Source organism: Chlamydomonas reinhardtii, chromosome 16 (genome assembly GCF_000002595.2).
Source record: "Chlamydomonas reinhardtii strain CC-503 cw92 mt+ chromosome 16, whole genome shotgun sequence".
NCBI classification, from domain to species: domain Eukaryota; kingdom Viridiplantae; phylum Chlorophyta; class Chlorophyceae; order Chlamydomonadales; family Chlamydomonadaceae; genus Chlamydomonas; species Chlamydomonas reinhardtii.
In genome coordinates, this window is record NC_057019.1 from 2,382,133 (window position 1) to 2,403,103 (window position 20,971).

The 20,971-nt window shown below is 62.7% G+C and overlaps 6 protein-coding genes across 6 annotated transcripts; 2 read left to right on the forward strand and 4 right to left on the reverse strand.

Moving 5' to 3' along the window:
• Positions 1–4,026, reverse strand: CHLRE_16g660050v5 (uncharacterized protein). Its single transcript, XM_043070970.1, has 7 exons — positions 3,590–4,026; positions 3,338–3,512; positions 3,007–3,100; positions 2,602–2,772; positions 2,120–2,248; positions 1,598–1,854; positions 1–1,355 (listed from the first exon to the last, which is right to left on the reverse strand). The coding sequence occupies exons 1-7, from the start codon at positions 3,609–3,611 to the stop codon at positions 1,148–1,150; spliced, it is 1,056 nt and encodes a 351-aa protein (XP_042915612.1). The 5' UTR covers positions 3,612–4,026; the 3' UTR covers positions 1–1,147.
• Positions 4,027–4,296: 270 nt separating this feature from the next.
• Positions 4,297–7,072, forward strand: CHLRE_16g660100v5 (uncharacterized protein). The gene is made up of 6 exons (XM_043070971.1): positions 4,297–4,689; positions 4,755–4,835; positions 5,081–5,342; positions 5,571–5,782; positions 5,922–6,089; positions 6,362–7,072. Exons 1-6 carry the CDS (start codon positions 4,510–4,512, stop codon positions 6,533–6,535), a joined length of 1,077 nt encoding a protein of 358 aa, XP_042915613.1. The 5' UTR covers positions 4,297–4,509; the 3' UTR covers positions 6,536–7,072.
• A 36-nt stretch (positions 7,073–7,108) lies between these two features.
• Positions 7,109–10,846, reverse strand: CHLRE_16g660150v5 (uncharacterized protein). Its single transcript, XM_043070972.1, has 5 exons — positions 10,776–10,846; positions 10,541–10,649; positions 10,302–10,446; positions 7,702–7,767; positions 7,109–7,381 (listed from the first exon to the last, which is right to left on the reverse strand). Exons 2-5 carry the CDS (start codon positions 10,647–10,649, stop codon positions 7,336–7,338), a joined length of 366 nt encoding a protein of 121 aa, XP_042915614.1. The 5' UTR covers positions 10,776–10,846; the 3' UTR covers positions 7,109–7,335.
• A 157-nt stretch (positions 10,847–11,003) lies between these two features.
• Positions 11,004–14,736, reverse strand: CHLRE_16g660225v5 (uncharacterized protein). The gene is made up of 3 exons (XM_043070973.1): positions 13,916–14,736; positions 13,432–13,641; positions 11,004–13,231 (listed from the first exon to the last, which is right to left on the reverse strand). The coding sequence occupies exons 1-3, from the start codon at positions 13,934–13,936 to the stop codon at positions 13,175–13,177; spliced, it is 288 nt and encodes a 95-aa protein (XP_042915615.1). The 5' UTR covers positions 13,937–14,736; the 3' UTR covers positions 11,004–13,174.
• Positions 14,737–14,916: 180 nt separating this feature from the next.
• Positions 14,917–18,882, forward strand: CHLRE_16g660300v5 (uncharacterized protein). Its single transcript, XM_043070974.1, has 3 exons — positions 14,917–16,624; positions 16,762–17,352; positions 17,737–18,882. Exons 1-3 carry the CDS (start codon positions 15,035–15,037, stop codon positions 18,022–18,024), a joined length of 2,469 nt encoding a protein of 822 aa, XP_042915616.1. The 5' UTR covers positions 14,917–15,034; the 3' UTR covers positions 18,025–18,882.
• Positions 18,883–19,060: 178 nt separating this feature from the next.
• On the reverse strand, positions 19,061–20,896 carry CHLRE_16g660331v5 (uncharacterized protein). Its single transcript, XM_043070975.1, has 2 exons — positions 19,920–20,896; positions 19,061–19,715 (listed from the first exon to the last, which is right to left on the reverse strand). The coding sequence occupies exons 1-2, from the start codon at positions 20,105–20,107 to the stop codon at positions 19,547–19,549; spliced, it is 357 nt and encodes a 118-aa protein (XP_042915617.1). The 5' UTR covers positions 20,108–20,896; the 3' UTR covers positions 19,061–19,546.
• Positions 20,897–20,971: the final 75 nt, after the last annotated feature.

Here is a 20,971-nt window from a genome sequence, read left to right on the forward strand (position 1 = left end):
AGCTGGCGAGCTTAACGGCAGCTAGGGGCCGGATCAATGCATTACTAGGTCTGGTGTGCGCTCCTTCACAAACGCGGCCAGAATGGTTGCAGGGGACAAGGAGGCAGCACCAGCGGTTACCGCAGCAGCACCTGCGGCGCCAAGCGCAGGGCCCTGCGTGTATGACTCAACGCCTGGTGAATCAAGCGCGAAAGCTGGGCTTGGAGCGGTATCTGCCGCGCCCGCCAATCATGTCCACACTACTCAAGCCCCACAGCGCCGCCTGCGCTGGTCCACATCAAACTAGGGTCTAGAAATACAACAATGTCGATAATGTACAACACAGGGGCGCGCCTGACAAGTGAAACACCCCGTACAACAAACCCCTGCCAAACCCCTCGACATAATGCCACAGCATTCCGCAACCGCCCGCAATCATCACATCCACAACTGTTGCCAAACCTCAGCAACTGCAATGCCTTCCGCGACAACCTCAACATCGCAAAAATTGGATCAAAAAGTTGCGGTCACCTGGTACCACTGTACAATGCATTTCTTGTGCGCATGTACTTTGTGCGCATGCATCTGTGCAACGGAAGATAGAGGACACGGCATGGGCTCATACCCAGCACGTGCTTCGGATGTGGCCAGCCACCTAACTCCAAAGCCCACACCGCATTCAAACAGTCGACACACCATGCAAACCCAAAGAATAGTACAATTTATGTCCTGCGACAGCTCCGACTAAAGCCAACTAACTCGAAAACCGCACCCCCACGCCCTTGAGTACAGAAGCCGGCTGGGAAGGTGCATACTTGCCAGGGCTGGACGTGCATAGATAGCATGGTAGTTGATGCGAGTTGGGTGGCTGCGCGAGTGGGAGCGGGTAGTTGCGGGGGCGGCATTTCCCTTGGGAGGGAGAGCCACCTTTCTTGTCCACAAGTACCGTGCTGCCATACCCAAGAACACATCATCGCGCCCCCTGGCCTCCCTCCCTCCCGTTTGGTTCTTGCGCCACGTGTGATGTGGGCGTGGCTGCGCCTGGTGTCACGCTCCGTCACAATGCCCCACGTCCCCACGCCTCCTGTTAGCACGTGGCGCACTCTCCTGTCCTGTGGCCGCGCTTGCCCCGTGCAGCCGCCGCCACCTCTCACGCGGCTGCCACCTCTCACAGCAGGCTGAAGGCGGTAGCGGCCGCAAACAGCAGGAAGAGCGTGCCGCTGATGAGGTTGATGGTGCGCTCGGACACATACTTGCCCGCAATTGCACCGCCCACAACTGCGATGCCGGTGGCGACGGCGTGGCCCGCAATCGCGCCCGTAGCCACACCCACAGGGCTGTGCGACGAGGCCAGTGCAATGGTGGCAAGCATGCTCCTGCGCCGCCGAGTTGCGAGCAGGGGGGAGGAGTCAAGGAATGTTATGTCAAAGCAGATCCATGGGTGAACAGTGCTTGCAGGTCAAGCAGCCGTGCAGCATCTGGCATCCACCCATTCCAGGACTCCTCGCAACCCTACCTGGCCGCGCATGCACAGGCCACCGCACCGCAAGCATTGCCTTTGTGGTGATAGCGGCACAGGTACTATCTGAGCAGTCTTGTGCTTACTTCCATCCCCCACCTGTCGCCCCACTCAGCCTGGAAGATGAGGGAGGCCACCTCGAAGAACACCGCTACGGGGGAGCGGTAGCTGCCGCGCCCGCCCATCATGTCCACACTGTTCATGCCGCGCACCACGCTATGGGCGCCCGCCAGCCCCGTTGCCAGACCCGGCGACGGCCCAAAGGACGAGGGCGCCGCTGGCGATTCAGCCGTTGGCTGCTGCTGGTGCGGTTGCGTGCCGCCCCTGATGTCGCCCTTGTTTTCTTTCAGGCCGTCCTGCGAGGGTTGGTCAAGACGGGCGGAGCATGAGTGTTAGCCGATCAGCAAACGGTGAGCAGACCACACCAGTGATCGCTGCACGCTGCGCTCTTCGTCGCCTTCCCCTGCCGTCCGCGCAGTATCCCACCAGCCTCGCTAACCGTCCAACACCAGGCGCCCCTGCACCCTGTGGCCGCGGTGCCTGCCACCGCCAATCCGCCATCGCCTTGTGCTCCGAACCCCCGGATATCCCACCTTCAACTGGTGCCTGTCGCCACCGCACCTTTATGGCCCTGAGCCCGAAGAAGCCCAGCACGGCGATGCTGGCCAGCTCCGCCACCGGCAGCTGCAGCCGCGACAGCAGTGTGTCGGGGCAGCGGGCGCACAGCGTGCCAATGGCCACGTTCACGACCTGGGGCAAGGGGAGGTGGCCGGGGAGACGTGTGCAGAGCCCAGATGACGGTCGCAATCTTCAAGAGGACTGGTCGCCGTGTTTGCCTAGTGCGCGTGCCTTGCATCGGCTATGGCCACACGGTACGTTAGCTCTAACGGCTGCCTGAGATGGCTGCACCACAGCTCCACCTCACTTGAGTCACTTCCCCCGACCACAGAGCCTACTCCGCCCACTGCCTGCAGTCCCCTCACCGCCCAGCCACATCACCCAGCCCAGCATCACTAACACCCCCCCAGGCCCGTCTACCACTTCCTTAAACCAATCCAGCCCACCCCACCCCACCCGCCTCCGGCGCTCTGCCACCCACCCACCGTCAGCAGCACCAGCGCCGCCAGCGAGCCCGCAAATGACAGTGCCCGACCTATGCGCGCGGCCAGTACGGCGCTGATGAAGAACGTCTTGTCTCCGATCTCGCTGAGCGAGATGAGCGAGAAGGCAGCCAGGCAACCCGAGCTGCCCAGCGGGCCAGCCACCAGCGAGGCCTGAGGGCGGGTGGGGTAGTTGATACAATGGGGTTGTGTGGTTGTACGGAATGGCAAGGCAGAAGACGTTTGGGCCATGAGGGCGGTGCATGGCGCTGAGGAAGTGCGGTGGGCGAGGTCGGGAGGTGCAGCGGAGTTACGGGTAGTTGTCACGTGCAAATCGAGTGCGCAGGGAAGAGCCCTGCACCCATCGCTTGCACCCCCCTGGCCCCCGGTCCCGCCCTGGGCCCTCACCCGCAGCGCCTGTCCGGGTGTGGACACCAGGAAGGCGCCGGCACCGGCCGCCAGCAGCGCCGCCGCGATGGCGGGCACACGCAGCGCGTGTTGCCTGCGGTTACGGTGGCATTCAAAGGATATGGCCCGCTTAGGTGGGCTACTACCGTGCACATTAGGGGCCTGGCATCGTTACCGGTGTCCTAAGAGGTGGTAACACTCGTCGTTGCGGGTCCCACTCGAGCCTTTCCCCTTGAAGGGCATGCAGAGTGCGTCCCTCCCGGGTCCCGACCACGCCCTGGCTTCGCCCTTTTGCCTGCCCAAATCTCCAGTAGCTGCAAGGCAATCTTACTTGCTGTCATCTGAACCAGGTGCAGGCGCGGAAGCCGCTCCCGCGCCCACGGCAGCTGCGCAGACCGCATAGCGCCGATCCGGCAGGAAGCACGGGGCCCCAGGAAGCGGACGGGGCCCGAGTCGCTTCGCCGTGAGCGGGGGTCCGTCACAGCTGAGGCGTGCGTGCCGCGTGCCTGCGCAGGGCCGAGACGGCATCGATGCTTGGCATTCCGATGCGTCGCCGAGGAGACTCCCGTTCCGGCCCGCGCACCGAGACAAGCTGACGACAACATCTTCACGCGCGCCTCGTGCTGCTACGTGTTGCTTGGGACAATCTTTTCGATGGTTCAAGCTGCCCAAATCAAGTTGAAAGTCATCATAGCCTTCGCCGCAAGGCGCCAGAACTAAAAAGTTTTACGCAACTGTTCCGGGACACTGGAGCCAGCTAATTTTAAGCGACAGTTTTAGGCTAGTCCATACTGTTTGCAAGGTTTTCTTGATAGCACAAGCACCGCACCACAGCACATCCAAAAAAGTTAACTAATCGACAGTTGGCCCAAGAGTTGGCCCCATCCTCAGACAGGTATAAACGTAGCAAGCCTTGCACAACACAATCAACCCATGGGCGATTACCCGGCAAGCCACGGCTACAGCACGCACAAGAGGCACTCCCCCCGACCGCGGGGTCCCCCTTGAGCCCCTTTCATGAGCTTCCTCCCTATCCCCAGCTGTACGCAGACTTCTTGTCACAAAAGCAAACAGAAGATACGAAGCCCCTGGCTCCTGGCACGATGGGCAATTTCAATGGGGGCTCACGCGCACGAGGCACGGCCCCGGGTTGGGCACTGGGACCCCCCTCCCCTGCTAACCCCTCGCCAACCTGCGCCAAGCGCCCACCACCCAAGACTTACCTGCCAACGGTTCCCCGCAGCCTAAATTTGCATTCCGAGCGGCTGTTCTCGCTGATGCATGGAAGTTGCCATGACATCTCAACGCCCTGAAGACGCCCCGCGATGGCCCGGCTGAGGTGCACTCACCTGCTGCACTGACACGCTCATCTGCCTCTATACCCCGCGAGTACAAAGTGACCTCTAGCAAAGCCCACTGGACCTTGCGCGTTGACCGCATCGGAGTCGCTTCCCTATTTTTGTGCGGCCATAGGGGTAGGACACAACAACCAGGGGCTTAACCATGACTTCTCTTGCAAAAACTACGCTTGAAACAAGCCGACCTGCAAAGCGGGCAAAGGTTGCCGATGCTGAAGCCGGAGCAGCGATACCGGAGCTAGAGGGCATTCGGCAGTCAGAGACGCAGCTTACATACCTACAGGCGCAATTAGCGGCCACCGAGGCGTTGTACTCGGCTTATGAGGTGCGTTTCCTCATTTTCATTCTGCGCGAGGGGCAGCACTGAGCAGCGTCTATTTGCATTTGCAGGAGGAGCTGCAAGGGCTGTCGAACCAGCTGAAGGGCGTGAAGCAAGCCCACGTAAACGCGGGAAAGCCGCTGTGGAAGGAGGTGGGTGCCCCACTACGTCCGCGCCCCTGGTTGCTCCTCGAGCGCACCCCCGCACACGCGTGCTTACGGCGTGAGGAGCAAGCACCTGGGTGACGACTCCACACTGACTTAGGCGTGGGGGTTCACAGGCTACCAGGCTCGTGTAGCGGGGGGAGGCCGGGGTCGGGTGCTTCCCAGCTTGGAACTGTCCGGGCGTGCCGTTGCACGATGCCGAAACGACGTTGCGAAACGCTGTCCATGTGCAGGGAGCGGATCAGCAGGCTGAAACGGCAAGCGGCTCACTATCGTGGCCAGGGACTGGGGACCCTGTGGCGTTCGACGGTGACAGCTTCTCAGCCATTGAGGAGGAGGTGCTCCTGCAAACGGAGGCGGAGCAGGAGCCGGCGGCAGCGAGCGGGGAGGCCGGGGCAACAGGGGCGGAGGGGCCAGGCGCGGTGCTGGGGGAGCGTCTGGCGGCACTGGAGGCGACCTGCAGCGCCATAAGCCAGGAGGACATGGAGGCGCAAGGTGGGCGCGGGCGAGGCGCTTGTGGCGTAGGGGTGGTGCTTGTGCGTCGGCTTGGGCTTGGGTGTGAGCACGGGCGGACGCGGACGCAGGTCTGGGCGTGAATGTGGGCTTGGGCGTGGGAGTGGTTTGAGAGTGTCATTGATCCTATCGCTGAACTCTCTACCCGTCTCTTCTGAACCTCTCTCCAATCCATGCTACCTCCAATCCGTGCTACCTCTCCCTCCCCAGGCGCTGTGGGCTGCCTGGCGGGCCGCAGCGGGCGCTACTACCTGCGCTCCACCGCCGTCACACTGGGACGGGCCACGGACACCAAGGGCGATGTGGACGTGGACCTGGCGCCCGAGGAGGCGGCGGCGGCAGCAGCGGCGGCGGGGGCTGGGGCCGGGGCAAGGCGGGCAGGCGCTGGTGCCGGCACCGGCCAAGGAGCGGCAGCCGGGCAGGTGAGGCGGCGGGGCGGGGTGGGGTGCAACCGGGAATGCCTGGGCGCTTCCCGTTAGGCTCGTGGCTACAAGTGGCACGGCTGTGCGGTCATGTGCACCGTTCCTATGCTGCCGCTCCGCCCTCCGCTACTCATTACAGGCACACGGGGCGCCCGGGGCGACTGCTGCGGGCAGCGGCCACTCAGGCGCCGCCGCCGCCGCGCGGCACAGCGTGTCTCGACGCCAGGCGCTGCTGCGGCTGGGCCCCGACGGCCAGTTCCGCATAACCAACATGGGGCGACAGGCGGTGGTGGTGAACGACGTGCCGGTGAGGGCAGGGGCAAGGAGGAAGGGGGGAAGGGGGTTAGAAGAATGGGCCGATGGCGCTGGATGGTGCGAAGAGAGCTGCGAAGAGGGCGGGAGGGCGGGTTGCGGGTACAAGCTGAGAGTGGCAGCGGATGCGTCAGCTAGGCCAAAGACCCTAGCCTGCGTATATCGCTCTTTAGAATCGTTTTGGTCACAAGCAGTCCCAATCTGTGACGGGCAATGTCTGTCGGCCAACCTGCAATGTTGTTTCGCCCGCCCGCCCTGGTGCCACAGCTGCCGCAAGGACAAACTGTGTGCTTGCCGCACCTCAGCCTCGTCGAGATAGGCGGCGGCAGCAGCTCTGGAGGCGACAGCAGTGGAGGCAGCGGAGGCGTGCGGCTGTTGTTCCTGGCAAACCTGGCGGCCGTGGGGCGGGTGGTGCGGCGCTCCAGTGCTCTGGTGCTATGAGCGGCCGAGCTTGAGAGCTTGAGCGACGGGGAAGTATGGCCAGGAGTGTTGAAGGGATCTGGTATTGTGGAGGTATTCGAGCTGGGGGCGCGAGGAGTGCGTGCAGTTGGGAGGTGCGGTGCTGCCGCTTAGTGCGGGGGAGTGCTTGCTGGCATGCCGCGTTGCACTTGCGGGCCGGTGCGGGTGGTTGCGGCCGCTGGCGCCGGGCGCTTGGCGCTGGACGGAGTGTGCGGTGCGGATGGGGCCGTGGTCAGTACTCCCCGTGACGCCGCCAGCGCACTATCATAGCCTTTGTTGCAGCGGCTGTTAGGACGGGTTTGTGACTGGTAAGGGCGCCTCTGCTGGACCTAATGACCACGGTCTGTCAGTGATACGATCTTGTAACAATGCAACTCGGGATTCCGCGACATCCGGGCACGCTCATGCGGGCGCCTCGTTAACTCTTAAGTTCGCTTGCTGTGACCGTGTTCCCGGCAGGCCCAATGGATAGTGCCCAGGCAACACGTAAAACAGACCAACTTGTAAGCACTACATCCTGCATGCACTTATGTCTACCAACAAGCCCCGTGCCCACAGCCAACAAACTTACAGCGTGTCAGCGCCGAAAAATCCATGCCTACGGCTTCTAAGCCTCGGCATTCCGCCAGTCACCAGCCCTGGCAGCCGTGCGGCCCATCCAGCAACTGGCCTTATGCACTCATGCACTCCTGCGTGCCCAGCACCTGCACCAACACCACCTTGGCTCTGTGCAACACTCATGCCTGCCGCACTGTCCAACGACGCCGCTGCAGAAAGTTTCCTCACACGTCCGCAATGGTCACCTCCACCTCCACACCGGGCTCGATGCTGAGGCGACAAGAGGACGACATGGGGGCAGGGTGAATGGGGCCGGACGCACATGCTTAGCAAAGAAGTCGTCACCACAGAGCATCTACCGTACTGAGTCCGCGACCGCGGTACACACAGTGTGTCAGCGTGCCGAAGTCTGTGTGCTGCGGGCTCGTGGACTGACGGCAGGCTGCAACGTTATCACGACCCGCTCGCAGCATACAAGCTGCTATTACGGCCTCCCTCCCTCACTCCCCGGCCTTCTCCGCGTCCTGGGCACTTCTCCTGGCCCCTCCTCCTGGCCCCGGCCCCCCGCCCCCTGGCCCCTGCCCCCTCACCTGATCGAGGTGATCTGCTTGACCACATCGGCGGGCGAGTGCAGGTCGATCAGGCGCTTGTGGATGCTGTGAAATACATGTGTGTGGGGGGTGGGGGGAGGGGTTATGTGCCTGTGCCCGACGAAAGAAATGGGTAAGAGGTGTAGCGGCAGGTGGGTAATCGGGCAAGCTTGCTCCAAGTTCCAAGAGGTGCGCAACCAATCCTCCCAGGAAGAGCAACCAGACCTGGCCACAGAGAACTGCCAACGGGTTAGGCGTCACTGGGCACTGGTCCGTAGGCCCCTGGCGTCCTGGTCTCCACGCCCCTACTGCTCAGCCCAGCCTCGCACAGCTCCCGTCCCTCGGTCCCGTCCCTCGCTCGTGAACTGCGTCAGCAGGTACCTCTTGCAACCGCCGTGTCTCGCAACATAACTGTGTGGCACACGCGGCCCCCCCCCTCGCCCCCTCTCACCGCATCTCCAGCTTGTCGAAGGTGTTGGTGCCCTGACCCGAGGGCGCCTTGCGGGTGGTGATGTGCAGGATCTTTGTGGGCATGCGCACCGGGCCCTTGACCTGCCGGGGGGGAGGGTGGCATGCGGGGATGAGGCCGGGCCGCAGGAGGGGCAGGTCAAGGCGGGTGGGGGCCAGCTGTACGGGGAGAGAGGGTGCAGGGAATGCTGCCTCGCACCGCACCGCGCACAGGCCCCAAGTTCAAGTCTCAAGAAAGGATGTGGCCCCGACCCATGAAGAGACCCATCAGCAAAAACGTAGCTTGAACCCCACGGGCCCCTCGCCCCCCCCCCCCTCTCCCTCGCCTCCATCACCGGTCGCCTACCTTGAGCTGCTTCTCCTTGGCGCCCTTGATCAGGTCGGCGGACACTGCAGGCACAAAGGAGCAGGGATAGGAAGTGCCGTGTGGGGCGGGGAGGGGTGTGGGTTTAGGGGTGATCGAGGGCAAGGGGAGGGGACACGGGCAGGGCGGTTACTCAGGGCGGGTGGGAAAGTCCGTGCATGTCCTGTGGCTCAATGGCAATGGCATGGCATTGTCCTACTACTGCCAATCAGTGCCACGCCCGTATATCGGCAACAGAGCCGGCGCCGCGGCCGCCGCCGACGCTGCAGCAACCCTTCGCGCCCTGCACTGCCGCCGCAACCCTCATGCCCCCAAACGCAGCTCACCCTTCTCAAGTGACTTGACGTCGCGGCTGGTGAGCGTGATGCGAATGCGGTGGATTTCCGGCACCTCGCCCTCCACGCCAGTCTTGTCCGCGTACTTGCCGGCCATGGCTGCGGCACTGCTGCGGATCTGCTGCTGTTGTGCTACTCAAAAAGATGCAGTCGAGAGCGCGGCGGGATTGCAATCTGCGGCGCGCCGTTGGACAGCACGCAGGCGCGGACTTGGGCCAGGGCCAGGACTAGGGCTCGCAGGCGGCTTGCTGCTTTAGCTGCTACTGTACAAGCTAGACGAAAGAGGAAACGCTGGTGCTGCTCGTTAGCTTTGTAACTCGCTGGTGCGGCGGGATCGACATCGGGTCCCTCCGCAGCCCATCCCTTTCCCCCTCGCGCCGGCTTCGGCGACTTGACCCATCCAAGCATTCCGCTCCCCGCGCCCAGCTGAACCCCTTCTGCGCTGTGAATGACGAAGTGTCGCGGCGTCCATCTACAATGCACCAGCCGGCTGCTGGCAAGTGCCCCAAAGATCCTAGCACTTGCAGGCCTACTGCTCTTTCACCCTTTAGCTGACCACAGAAACTCCCTTCCCTTGAGCTGCGCATTGTCCCTGCAGCCGCCAATTACCGCGCGCCCAGCCCTTCATGAGGTAGACTGAGAGGCACACAAAGAAGAAACGGTTGGCACCCCGGTCACGTTACACAAACGATAAGAGGTCTGTTCTGATCGGTGCTGCCAGCACTTTACATGTCGGCAATGGTCACCTCCACCTCAACGCCGGGCTCAATGCTGCGTGGCAGGTAGTGGCAGTGATAATGGGGAAGGAGTCAGAGCAGACATCGCGGTACACCGAGGTGGTTTTGCCCGGCCAGGCTGACAGGCACCATGGGTGCGTGCCAGGCTGCCGGCTGCAAGAATCCCTAGCCACCCTGACAAAGCACCATAGGACCACGGCTACAGTACCGTCAGCACGAACCAGTGCGCCCGTCCGCAGTCCAGCACCGTGACACAATCGTGCTCCCGTCCGCCTGCTTGTTGCCATACCTCCCCGCCTCAGCTGCATCTTCCCTCTCCCTCCTCCCCTGGCCCCTGCCCCCTTACCTGATCGAGGTGATCTGCTTGACCACATCGGCGGGCGAGTGCAGGTCGATCAGGCGCTTGTGGATGCTGTGAAAGGGGAAAGGGGATGCACCGGCAGGTGGGTTTCGATGGACAGCAACGTGTTGCAGAGCACATCTGCTACGCCTCCACGCCGCCATAACATCGTTGTGCTGACTGGCGTCTAAAGTTGCCTTTCCCGTCCTAGGTACACGCTCTGTTTCTCCCCCATGAACTCAGCGACGCGCTGCATGTGCAAGGGTAAGGGCTGAAAACTGAACCCCTTACCCTTTCACCCCACGCCCAACCCGTGGCTTATCCCGCCTTCCCTCCCATGCACGCCGAGCACGCACCGCATCTCGAAGCGGTCGAAGGTGTTGGTACCCTGACCCGAGGGGGCCTTGCGGGTGGTGATGCGCAGCACCTTGGTGGGCATGCGCACGGGGCCCTTCACCTTCAGCTGCTTCTCCTTGGCACCCTTGATCAGGTCAGCGCAGACTGCGATGAAGAAAAATAATACATTGTTAAGCAGGTGTCACTAGCGAGCATGACATCAGTTGACTGTCGGCGGCGGCTTTTGCAGACCGCTTACCCTTCTCCAGGTTCTTCACGTTCTTGGAGGTCAGGGTGATGCGGATGCGGTGCACCTGGGGAGCCTCCGCCTCAACACCAGCCTTCTCAACACCTGCCTTGGTGGCCATCTGCGCGCGACGCAAGCACACAATGTTGGCTTTAAGAATATAAGAAATGCATATTGCAAGGCAAAGAGGCAGCGCAAAGCAGCTGCTTTTCGAGCGTCGGCGGCGAAATCGCTCCCGCTCGCGCACCTTGTAGAGCTTGCCGCGAGTCAGACGCCTCGGGAAATGGATGAGACCTGTCACTGACGGCTTGAAGGAGAGAGAAACCTGTGCGGCTTTCCGCCCTATAGAAGCTCGACGCGCCCATGCGGCGGACCCCATGCAGCTGCCCAGCCCACAGACAGAGCCACTTCTCTGCCACTGCATGCCCCACCCGCACCATATCCAGAACAGTGCACCTGAGCAAACTTGCACCATGACTGCTAGCATTTACATGCTCGCATCATGCAGGCGGCCACGGCCCGTACCCATCACACATGTGCACATGCACTGCCTCTGTCACTCCCCGCTGCGCCTCGTGCGTGCAGCTCCTCATCGCTTCTGCCCGCTGCCGCTTGCACCCAGTAGGCCAGTGCGTCAGGTTGGCAAAACCTGTGCATCGCAGTGACGCAGGTTGCAGCCGTGCAAGTTTCACATGTCGCCGCTATGTCTCCTGTAATGCGATGTCCAGTACTCACGTCTCAAGCTCCTCTTCCTCCTGCTTGCCCTGTCCCCAACTTCAAACCCAACTCGTCTAATGCGTACGGTTACCTGGAAAGCTGGAACATCCTGGGCTTGCCACAGCCACCATAGCGTGGGACACTGCCCAGCATGCTTGGCGACACGGCGTACCTTCTCCCACCCCCCTAATTCATTACATCCTCCCCAGTCTTGTGTGTGAAGAGTGCTCTTCGCCTCCCGTCCTCGCTCCACAGTCCTTTAGCTTCAGCGTTGCAACTAGCAGCTCGCAATACCATCCAGCACGTGCATACGATATAGTCAGCAACCAAACCAAAACCGCAAGTGCTGCCCAGTTCTTGCAACCTCAGGGCGCCGACAGCTACCCGTGCTGACGACCCGCCACGGAAGCAATCCCCTCACCCAAGATGAGTGTCGTTCAATATTGTGCCCCCAATGCGTTTAAAATTTCGCAACAAAGGTGGTTTCCCCGCCGCTCGCAAGGGAAAAGTGGGCTGCGCCCACGCCACGTGCCTAATCTGAGGCCACAAGCGTGTACCTCATCTCCGGGACGACATAGCCGGGTTCGGTTCGTTTAGGCACGGCCCGCCATGCATCCAGTCACGTCCCGGACTCCCGGTGTCAAGCACCACATACCGTGCTGTGCTATGCCTGCCAGCAAAGACCGCTAACTAGACAAAAGTTTGAAACGATGATTACACACCAGCCCGTGCGCTTGGCACCTAGGTCAGGTACGTACCGTGGCGTGCAGGTAATGCCAGAACTTACCGCAACACCGCGCGCTGCCGCGACGCCCATCCGGTACGACCATAATATGCCATGCCTTATGTAAACGGTATGTCGCCTTTCAGGCGTGTCACCGTGAGCACGTGGACATGTCAGGCTAAATAAGCACAACCCTCCCGGAGTGTCAACCGGCTAGACCGGGTGTCTATGATATCCGCGCCTGCCTCAGGTCCAAAGCCATTGTACGCGGCACCTGACCCACATCAGGCCGTGCACACAAGGACTAATGCCAGACTGCTGCCACGGTTATTGGTTCCATGGCGCCTGTGGTCCACGCATGAGCAGCAGGACCGAGCCGCCATAATCAAGTGAAACAGCACAAAAGCAACAGTGTCCCAGTACAGCCGCTTCATCCCACACTCAATAGCCAACTGTTTACGCAAACACCACAGTGGCCACGCGCAATAATACCCTGAGCCCTACGTAAAAGCTACGATTAGCTAGAGACAGCCAATGGCGCAGCCGGGAACTGTTGAAGGCTGCGTTTGTGCCCGCATCAGAGTGCCCTATTCGCAGCCACCATCTGCACACACCTGCACGCACGCACGCGCGCGCGCACGAACGAACGATGTCCTGCGCCATGCAATGTAATACGCAACAACAATGCGGACTTGATGCCTGCGCCAAGCCGTGTAGCAATTGAAAGCTGCTAAAACGGCGGCCGCCGCTGCCGCTGCCGTTGCCGTCGCCGCGCGGGTGGCCGGTCGGATGCCGGTCAGGCACGCACACCATGAGCCATGCCGAGCAATCCCCCAAAATGCCTCGCACATTATGGATGCGGATTACATTATGCACACCCAAACCCCTAGTTTATGGCACCAGCAGCGCCTTCGGTTCGCAGGAGCTGCGGCCGCTGTCGCAGGCTGGACCTATACAGTTACTTGCCGGCACAGGCCGGCACGTACCGAGCGTGCTTGTCTCCCGTGACGCATCCACGCCCGTCCACTGCGCTGTCTAGTGTACCACCTGATTCCGCACATTACCAGACCCCTGCGATCTCCTTGGACAGGAGCTGCTGGTTTTGCTCCTGCGCTGTTGCATGTCGCGTTGCTGTGGTTGTGCCAGTGCCAGGCAGGGCCAGCAGTGGGCCACTCTGGGGTTGGGATCGGGGGTTCATGGCGCAATCACGCGGCGGCGGTGATGCGCTCGCGGTCCAGCAGGTACGTGTGCGACGAGGTGCACTGCGGGCAAGGCATAGCAAGCACAAGATCACATGACGACAGGACTCCCCCCCCGAAAGCGCGCGGGGCGGGCGCGCACAAAAGCCCCTTTAAGTCCAGCTTCATATCTTGTCAACAGTGCTTCACACACAGTGGATCCAGTTTCAATGTACCGATACGTCACGCGTAGCCAGCTACTTAGAGCCCAAACACCGGCTCACCATCTCTAGCTCCGGGACATCGTCCACCGGCACTAGCAGGTCCCGCACTGAGAAATGCATGCTGCTGTCAAAGCGCCAGCATCTGTAAAGCAGCGAGCGCTTGGCGCGACCGCTGGAGCTTATGGAGCCTGCGGGCGACGGCCTTGCGCTGTGGTCCATCGCGTGGACGAGGCCGGGGAAGAGGAAGCTGCCATCATCGGCATCCTCCGACTGCGGGGGTGGAAGAGTTGGGCCTTTTGTGAAGCAGGAGCCCGTTGTGAACTCGCAACGGGGCCGCACCGCAGATGCAGCGGAAAGTGCCAAGTCCCAACGGTCGAATGACTGCATTCTCGGCCACACCAAATCCCGAGCCGCCAGCACCCTTAAAACAATGTCTAAACTCTCGGCTCTAAACTCATCGCTGTCCCGGAGTGTCAACAATGTGTATGGAGCGTCACGTTTGGACCCGCGTGTGCGACTGCCCCGCTCCCTTCATTCAGCTCACATTCATATGAAGGTCAGACATTGCAGTGCCTGATGCCAAAGTGGAAGGCCAACTCAGTTCGGGCGCTTGCAAGAAGGAGTACCTTGCGTTGCGTCAGTGCAGAATTGCCGATTCGTAATAGTGAGCGCTAGGCAAGTTTTAATACGCAGTTGTGTTAGCAATGCTCGTGTATGGAGTGTAATGTCCAAAGCAAAGTGTCGGGGGGGCTGCTCGGCCCGCGTCGGCATTGATGCAGTCGAGACTCGCCCCATCGCAAGCAGCTGCGCAGCTCAAATACACGTCTTAGATATGGCGCTATACAGTGTTACTATGTACAGTAAAATCTGGCCAGAAGACGTCGAGCTAACGGGATTACGGGAACAACACGAAATCGCCTGACAGTTGCGGCCAATCGGCCCCGTTGGCTTTCCCTTTTTGACGAAATTAGGAAAGGCTGCTGAAAGCTTGTCAACCATTCAGGGTGGGGGTTTCAACGGTCGCGCCTCGTTATATGTGGCGAAGCGTGGCAAAGCGTGCCTTGATCCCAGCACTTCCCAGCTTTGAGATGACTCCCTGCTCGACCTGAATGACCTGGTAGTCTTGTAAGCAGTCAACAAGCGCCCCCGTCTCCCCCGTGGAACTGTTCCTTGAAGAAGTTGATTCTTGAGGGGACCAGGGGCACCGATGGGGATAAACTGGGCACGCCTGTTGGAGAGAGTGCGAGGCGATAGGATAGCACGGGATAGCCGACCGCAGCAACGCGCGGGCCCACACAAACGCAGAGACAATTTGTAGGCAGTTTGTAACTCCAGTGGAAGCCGATATAGTGGACAGTTTGCAAGCAATGTTGTTGAGCGTGCAGGTGAAAGGGGACGTGGCCAGGGGCAGGGGTTACAGCCGCGCGGCATGGCGTGGCGCCATCGAGCACAACATTCCCGCAATTCTTTGCATACTTGCCCATTTTGCGGCGGGGGCACAACGGACAAGTAAATATAAAATGTAGAGTGCAGAGGACGAAACATCGGTGAAACATCGTGCATCGGCTTCTTTTACACTGCGCCTGGCGATAGATCATTTGCAGTCTACGTATGTCAGTTCTGCAACGCCTATACTCGCGCGTAGAGCACTCTTGTTGCCCACATGACTGCGCCAAGCGCAGGGTCACCTTCGGCCACAGCCCACGGCAACAACTGCGAGGAGGTCGCCGACCCCTCGCGCGTGTGGCTCCCGGACATCGTCTCCCGCATCGCTGACTTCCTCGCCCCCAACGAGGTTGCTGCCACTCTCCGGCTAGTGTGCAAAGCGACTGCCTCTTTCAAACCCGCGCCTGTTGATGCCACGACCGGCGTCCCCGCAAGGCGCCAACAATTGAGGCCTCGTGCCGCCAACACAATTCGTCTGTCAGAGCCCGTGCCGCGCCATGCCTTCCACTCTCGCTGGATCGCAAGCGGCGGCCTGCATCGCCTAAGCCTGAGGCAGCGACAGCGGCTGCTGGCTCTAACCGCCGCCAGCGGCGACCTCACGAACCTCAGGGCGGCGGCCGCCGCTGCCGCCTGCAGCATAGGCTCAGAGGTCGCTGTAGCAGCGGCGGCGGCTGGCCGGCTGCACGTGCTGCGCTGGCTGCAGCGGCGGGGCGTGGGCATGGCGGGCTGGCAGGTGCTGGCGGCGGCGGCAGGTTCGGGGCGGCGGGAGGTGTTTCTGTGGCTGGTCGGGCGGCAGCGCGCCGCGGGTGGTGGTGAGGGAGCAGCCGTGGGCAGTGGGGCGGGCGGCGAGGAGGCGACTGGGCGCGGCAGCGACGGCGAGTTGGACGGCGAGGAGCTGTGTGCCGGCGCGGAGTCAGGCGAGGGAGAGGGTGATGACGATGATGAGGGCTCGAAGGGCAGTGCCGGCGGCCGTGCGATTCGGGCGATTCGGGACCGGAGCTGCAGCCGAGGCGAGGCGCATCCATGGAGCTATGAGGCGGTGGCGGTGGCGGCGGCGCGGGCGGGGCAGGCCGACATGCTTCCATGGCTGGCGGGGCTGTGGCGGGCGCAATGGCGCGAGCGGGAGCAGCAGCCGGCCCTCATTGGCCGCAACCGGGTGGTGGATGTGATGGAGGCTGTAGCAGAGGGCTGCAGCGCCGACACGTTCGTACGGCTGTACGACGAATGGGTGGGGCCGGGGCGGGAGGAGGCGGGCGGCGACGGTGATGGTGGAGGTGGTGGAGGTGGCGGTGGCGGTGGCGACGGCGGTGACGCAGGGGAGGGCCGGCGGGCGCGCCGGCCGGTGCTTCGCCCCTGGGAGGCGGCGCAGGTGGTGGCTGCTGCTGCGGGCAGCCCCCTGCCCTGCTGGGAAGCCAAGCTGGTGTTCCTGGCGGATGTCGGCTACAGCCTCAGTGCCGCCGCCGGCGGCCGCGCTACAGCCCGCCCCGACTGGCGGCGGCGGCTGGATTGGCTCGAGGGGGCGGCAGCAGCAGCCGCAGGAGTACCTCCGCCGCTGCCGCCGCCAGGGGCTGCGGCTGCAGCCGGACTGGGCTTTGGCCCGGCGGCGGTGCCAGCGGTGCAGGCGGTTGCGCCGCCGCCGCTGCCATTACCGCCACTGGATGCAGAGCTGGCGCGTGCGGCGGCGTGTGTGGGTAACGCTGAGGCGGTGCGCTACGTGTGCGTGGAGCGGGGCGCGCGGTTGAGCCTGGCGCAGTCGCGGCGGGCGGTGGCGAACGCGGTGGAGGGCTGTCACTTGGAGTGTCTGGAGGTGAGAGGGGGACACAGGCCGTGTTGCTGAGTAACAACTAAATGAACAGGACGAGGCCCGCTCCTTGTACCGTCCGTGCAATCAGAAGATCTACAGACTCAGTTCCCTCGCCACGCCCCCCACACACCACCTCCCAGGCGCTGCGGGAGCATTGGGACGACGGCAGCCGCGGCTGGCTACTGCTGAAGGCAGTGGAGGCGGAGGCGCTGCCGGTGCTGACGTGGATGGAGGGGCAGCTGGGCGCCGCGGCTGTAGCAGCCGCCGTGCGCGGAGCCAGCGCCGGCGGCGGCAGCGCCAGCGAACTGCTGGCGGCGGCCGTGACGGCAGACTTGCTCTGGGTGGATGGGGGCTGTAGCAGCAGCGGCGCAAGGGGAGGAGGAGGAGGAGGAGGAGGAGGAAGGGGGACCGGCGGCTGCAGCTCGGAGGTCGCACTGCTGGAGTGGCTCAAGGCCCACTGCGGCGGCTTGCACGGCGGCGGCCGTAGCAGCAGCAACGGCGGCGGCGAAAGCAGTAGCAGCAGCTGCAGCAACAATACCCCTGATGATACAACTTCTGGCGCAGCGGAGGCTGCGGCGACGGCACTTGAGGAGGCGGCGGCGGCGGCCGTTGGCAGGGGTGATGCTGCTGCAATGGACGCGGAAGCCCAGTTTGGAATCTTCGTGGCGGCGGCGGCGGCGGGCAACGGCGCGGCGTTGGAGTGGCTGGCAGCTGAGGGATGCCACATGGGGGTGAGTGGCACGTCGCAGCGCGGGTATGGCGGTTTCGGGAGGGGACCGCGAGGAGCCGTTTGGGTTCGGAGAGTATCGTGCGTGAGGGTGCATCTGGGCTAACCCAGTCGTTATAAGTGAGGAGCACCAGGGAAAGGTGCGGGAGCACTCGGTGTGTGGGTATCGGCGCATCCTCACACCCGCGCAGGCTATCACACCGCAACCGCACGCACCAGGTTCTTGAACCACGACCCTCACTTGTGCCCTGCCCCCACGCCTTTGGTCACTCCCCCCTCCTCCCTCCCCCGCCTCCTCCCGCCCACGGTGGACTTTCTGGTGATGATGGGACTTTTTCGTTGGGCCCGGGCACATAACCTCTCCCCCCCCACACCCCCGCGCCGCCAGAGCTGCGGCCTGCCGTACGCACGTGCTGCCCACAACGGCGACATGGGCACGTGTGCCACCCTGCGCCGCCTGGGCTGCCCCTGGGCCCCCGGCGGGGCCACCTTCCGGGCCGCGGTGTACGACGGCCGCGGGCACTGCGGGGCGCTGCCGGCGCTGCAGTGGCTGCGGAGGGAGGGGTGTCCGGTGGACTGGGGCACGGCGCTGGCGGCGGCAGATGACGCGGGCGAGGACGCCTGTCCGCATGTGCGGCGGTGGCTGGAGGCGGCGCGGCGGAGGGGCGCGGCGTGACGAGCGGCGGTGTGGGGGTCGGGGGGCTCGTGAGGTGGCTGGATACGGGCCCCGGGTTGCTGCTGCTACAGCACTGCTGTGCCGCTGCAGTTCATGTCGGGTGATACGTGGGTTGGGGGTTGGGGCTCGCTCTTGGTGTGCCCGGCAGTGCGACACAGAGCATGCTGGCTCGCTCTGAACTGTACTGATTGAGCAGTGTTTGTGGCGCGGCTTTGTAAAGTTTTGGTGTACTGAGGTGGATGGAGAAGCTATCGAGCTCTCGGAGCCTGTATTGCCTGTATGGCAGCGTTGCGCGGGTCTTTCATGTGTGGGCCCCCACCTGCTGCCCTGCCCGCGTGGCTGACTCTTGGACCAATATGGGATGATTTCGTGCTGTGACGCAAACTACCGGTATACGGTACGAACTGCGTCGCTCATGACTGCTGTGTTATGAATGGGGCGAGTGTCAAGCCCCGCCTGTACAAGGACACGTTCGGCGGTCATGTATAGGCACTGGCAGGTAGGCATCCGGCAGCGGGTGTTCAAGCAAACTAGCTAGCGACAAGCGTCCCTGCCTGCTGTGGCGTCGTTTGGCTTGATTCTGTGACGAGACTTACCGCGCTGTTTACGTACGGCGTTGCGTGCTGTAACGCGCTGCAACAGGCCACAAATCGTGCCACAAACGCTGGCCGACCGGAGGGTAGTGGGAATGTTTGCCGACCCGGTCAATGTGGGGGAGGGTGTTCGGTCGCCAATCTGCCGTGTTTTGGCCAGCTGAACTCGGTCCGCCAACTTGAGCTGGCCGACTCGGCAATCTAGCTGGCCGGGCTTGCTTTGGGTTCTGCACTGAGCTATCCTCCTCTGTAACCATCTTTGCGCCCCCCTGCCTCGGCCAATCAACATGTGATGTGCTAATCCACCGCCAGCAGCTCGCAGCTCACAGGCAACAGAGGCAACCACACAACCAGCAGGCTTTCATTATGCTTGGAGCCACCCCCGCCCCCCGCCCCTCTCCATCTCTGCTGTCATTCATCCGTCCCTGGCGTGTGATTGCTTGCATCTTTACAACTTACAACCGGCGTACCATAACTCCACGCCCCCAGGTCCCACGCATGCAGCAAAGTGAACAGACACAACCACACCACCAACGTCGCTCATGTCTACAAACAGGTCAAGGAGCTGCGAAACATGCAGTGCCAACCTGTAGGACGTTTCCACGACCATCAATCTGCGCAACGAGCGACGCATGCGCTTATCATTCGTCTCTCACACACACACGTAGTCCGTTGCGTGGAGCACTTGAAGCACGCAAGGTTTCCGCAAGTTTGTTAGCAGCAGCCAGCAGCGAGCCAGCGCGCTCACCCCACCAGCGACAGCGGCATCATCACTCTTGTCACACACACACACACACTCTGTCGCTTGTCACGCAAGCTGCGGCTTCGGGTCCCGTAGGTCCCAGCCATGCGTTAGGCTCTCCCCACTCCGCTCTGCGTGCATGATGCAAGTGCCATGACGCCCGCTGAGTGCCCCTCCTGCTATGCTGCTACCATGTATGGCTAGCCAGCCTGCAGGACGTATTCACGCCGTACCGCCGCTGGCGGTTGCCTAGCCTGGCGGCACATGCGTTCATGGTCGGTATCCTGGATGGCGAGGCGCTGGAGGCTCGGCCCGACCTGGAGACGGACCTGCAGGTGCCGCTGGTCAGCATGGACCTGCAGACGCCGGCGTGGGGCGAGGGCGCGCCCACGATGAAGTTGCCGCTGGAGGTGTACCGGTTCGGCGATGAGGGCAGCCTTGTGGCGGCACCAGAGGCGGAGTGAGGAGCGGGGTGCTTGCGTGACCAGCGACGGAGCGGCATCATCACTCTTGTTGCATACACGCTCCGTCGCTGGTCACGCAAGCACCCCGCTCCTCACTCCGCCTCTGGTGCCGCCACAAGGCTGCCCTCATCGCCGAACCGGTACACCTCGAGCGGCAACTCCATTGTGGGCGCGCCCTCGCCCCACGCCGGCGTCTGCAGGTCCATGCTGACCAGCGGCACCTGCAGGTCCGTCTCCAGGTCGGGCCGAGCCTCCAGCGCCTCGCCGTCCAGGATACCGACCATGAACGCCTGTGCCACCAAACTAGACGACTACCAGCGACGGTACGGCGTGAACATGCCGTGCAGGCTGGCGAGCTGGGTGGGCCGGAACCGGCACGCCAGCTCCAGCACAGCCAGCGACGTTGTGAGCTGCTCTCGTGCCTGGCTGATTCCTGTTGCAGGGGTGGCGGCGAGAGTCAACTGAAGTGTGGGTTCAGATGCAGGCGGGATGGGGGAGTACATGGTAGCGGCATAGCAGGAGGGGCACTTGCGGGCGTCATGGCACCACTTTGGACTGGGGAGAGCCTAAAGTACGGCTGGGATCTACGGGACCCGCAGCCGCAGCTCAATCAAACCGCCGACCTTGATTGCATGCTGCATGTCCCTGGCCAACAAGCGCGAGCGGCTAACACAGACGCTCCCATGACCCATTCTTGTTTTATTTATCCCTACGCCAGCAGCTGCTGGCCTACTTCAAGGTGCCTGAACAGCCAGCAACTAGCCAGCCCGCCCCAAGCAAAACGTCTGCGTCCTCCTCCCTCCCGGGAAGCCCACCCTGCTCCCCCATGTCTCTGCCACGTCCCCTCCAGCTCTCCCTAGCGCCTACAGGCTCCGGACGCCCTCTCCTGCATGAGGGCACCCGGATTGGCAGAGCCGTGTGGAGCCGTCCGCGGCCCGCACCCTGGATCTCCCCTACAGCGTCAGCATCGCCTGTACATGTGCAAGGCCGCGGTGGATGGTCGTGCTGCGTCAGGAACAGGAAAGGGCGGTCAGGACTAACGACGACAAGTGAGCAGCAATCTTGCTGTGGTGACCAGCATCAACCGCCGCATGAGCAATCCGAAGAACCAGCAAGCCGCGATAGCAAGCGCGGTGGATGCACTGGCG

What these genes read in the sequence shown, in the direction of transcription:
- CHLRE_16g660050v5 (XM_043070970.1), bottom strand. Translation starts at nt 3,611, where the DNA reads ATGTTGTCGTCAGCTTGTCTCG. An exon ending in CGGCGCTGGTGCTGCTGACG is followed by an intron (nt 2,249 to 2,601) that starts GTGGGTGGGTGG and finishes CCCTTGCCCCAG; the next exon opens with GTCGTGAACGTGGCCATTGG. An exon ending in TCGGGCTCAGGGCCATAAAG is followed by an intron (nt 1,855 to 2,119) that starts GTGCGGTGGCGA and finishes CAACCCTCGCAG; the next exon opens with GACGGCCTGAAAGAAAACAA.
- CHLRE_16g660100v5 (XM_043070971.1), top strand. Translation starts at nt 4,510, where the DNA reads ATGACTTCTCTTGCAAAAACTACGCTTGAAACAAGCCGACCTGCAAAG. An exon ending in GAAAGCCGCTGTGGAAGGAG is followed by an intron (nt 4,836 to 5,080) that starts GTGGGTGCCCCA and finishes GTCCATGTGCAG; the next exon opens with GGAGCGGATCAGCAGGCTGA. An exon ending in AAGGAGCGGCAGCCGGGCAG is followed by an intron (nt 5,783 to 5,921) that starts GTGAGGCGGCGG and finishes TACTCATTACAG; the next exon opens with GCACACGGGGCGCCCGGGGC.
- CHLRE_16g660150v5 (XM_043070972.1), bottom strand. Translation starts at nt 10,649, where the DNA reads ATGGCCACCAAGGCAGGTGTTGAGAAGGCTGGTGTTGAGGCGGAGGCT. An exon ending in CGTGAAGAACCTGGAGAAGG is followed by an intron (nt 10,447 to 10,540) that starts GTAAGCGGTCTG and finishes TCTTCATCGCAG; the next exon opens with TCTGCGCTGACCTGATCAAG. An exon ending in TTCGACCGCTTCGAGATGCG is followed by an intron (nt 7,768 to 10,301) that starts GTGCGTGCTCGG and finishes TGTATTTCACAG; the next exon opens with CATCCACAAGCGCCTGATCG.
- CHLRE_16g660225v5 (XM_043070973.1), bottom strand. Translation starts at nt 13,936, where the DNA reads ATGTCTGACCTTCATATGAAT. An exon ending in TGTCTGACCTTCATATGAAT is followed by an intron (nt 13,642 to 13,915) that starts GTGAGCTGAATG and finishes CCACCCCCGCAG; the next exon opens with TCGGAGGATGCCGATGATGG. An exon ending in ATGTCCCGGAGCTAGAGATG is followed by an intron (nt 13,232 to 13,431) that starts GTGAGCCGGTGT and finishes CCTTGCCCGCAG; the next exon opens with TGCACCTCGTCGCACACGTA.
- CHLRE_16g660300v5 (XM_043070974.1), top strand. Translation starts at nt 15,035, where the DNA reads ATGACTGCGCCAAGCGCAGGGTCACCTTCGGCCACAGCCCACGGCAAC. An exon ending in GTCACTTGGAGTGTCTGGAG is followed by an intron (nt 16,625 to 16,761) that starts GTGAGAGGGGGA and finishes ACCACCTCCCAG; the next exon opens with GCGCTGCGGGAGCATTGGGA. An exon ending in CTGAGGGATGCCACATGGGG is followed by an intron (nt 17,353 to 17,736) that starts GTGAGTGGCACG and finishes CCGCGCCGCCAG; the next exon opens with AGCTGCGGCCTGCCGTACGC.
- CHLRE_16g660331v5 (XM_043070975.1), bottom strand. Translation starts at nt 20,107, where the DNA reads ATGGTCGGTATCCTGGACGGCGAGGCGCTGGAGGCTCGGCCCGACCTG. An exon ending in GTGGCGGCACCAGAGGCGGA is followed by an intron (nt 19,716 to 19,919) that starts GTGAGGAGCGGG and finishes CGGCGTCTGCAG; the next exon opens with GTCCATGCTGACCAGCGGCA.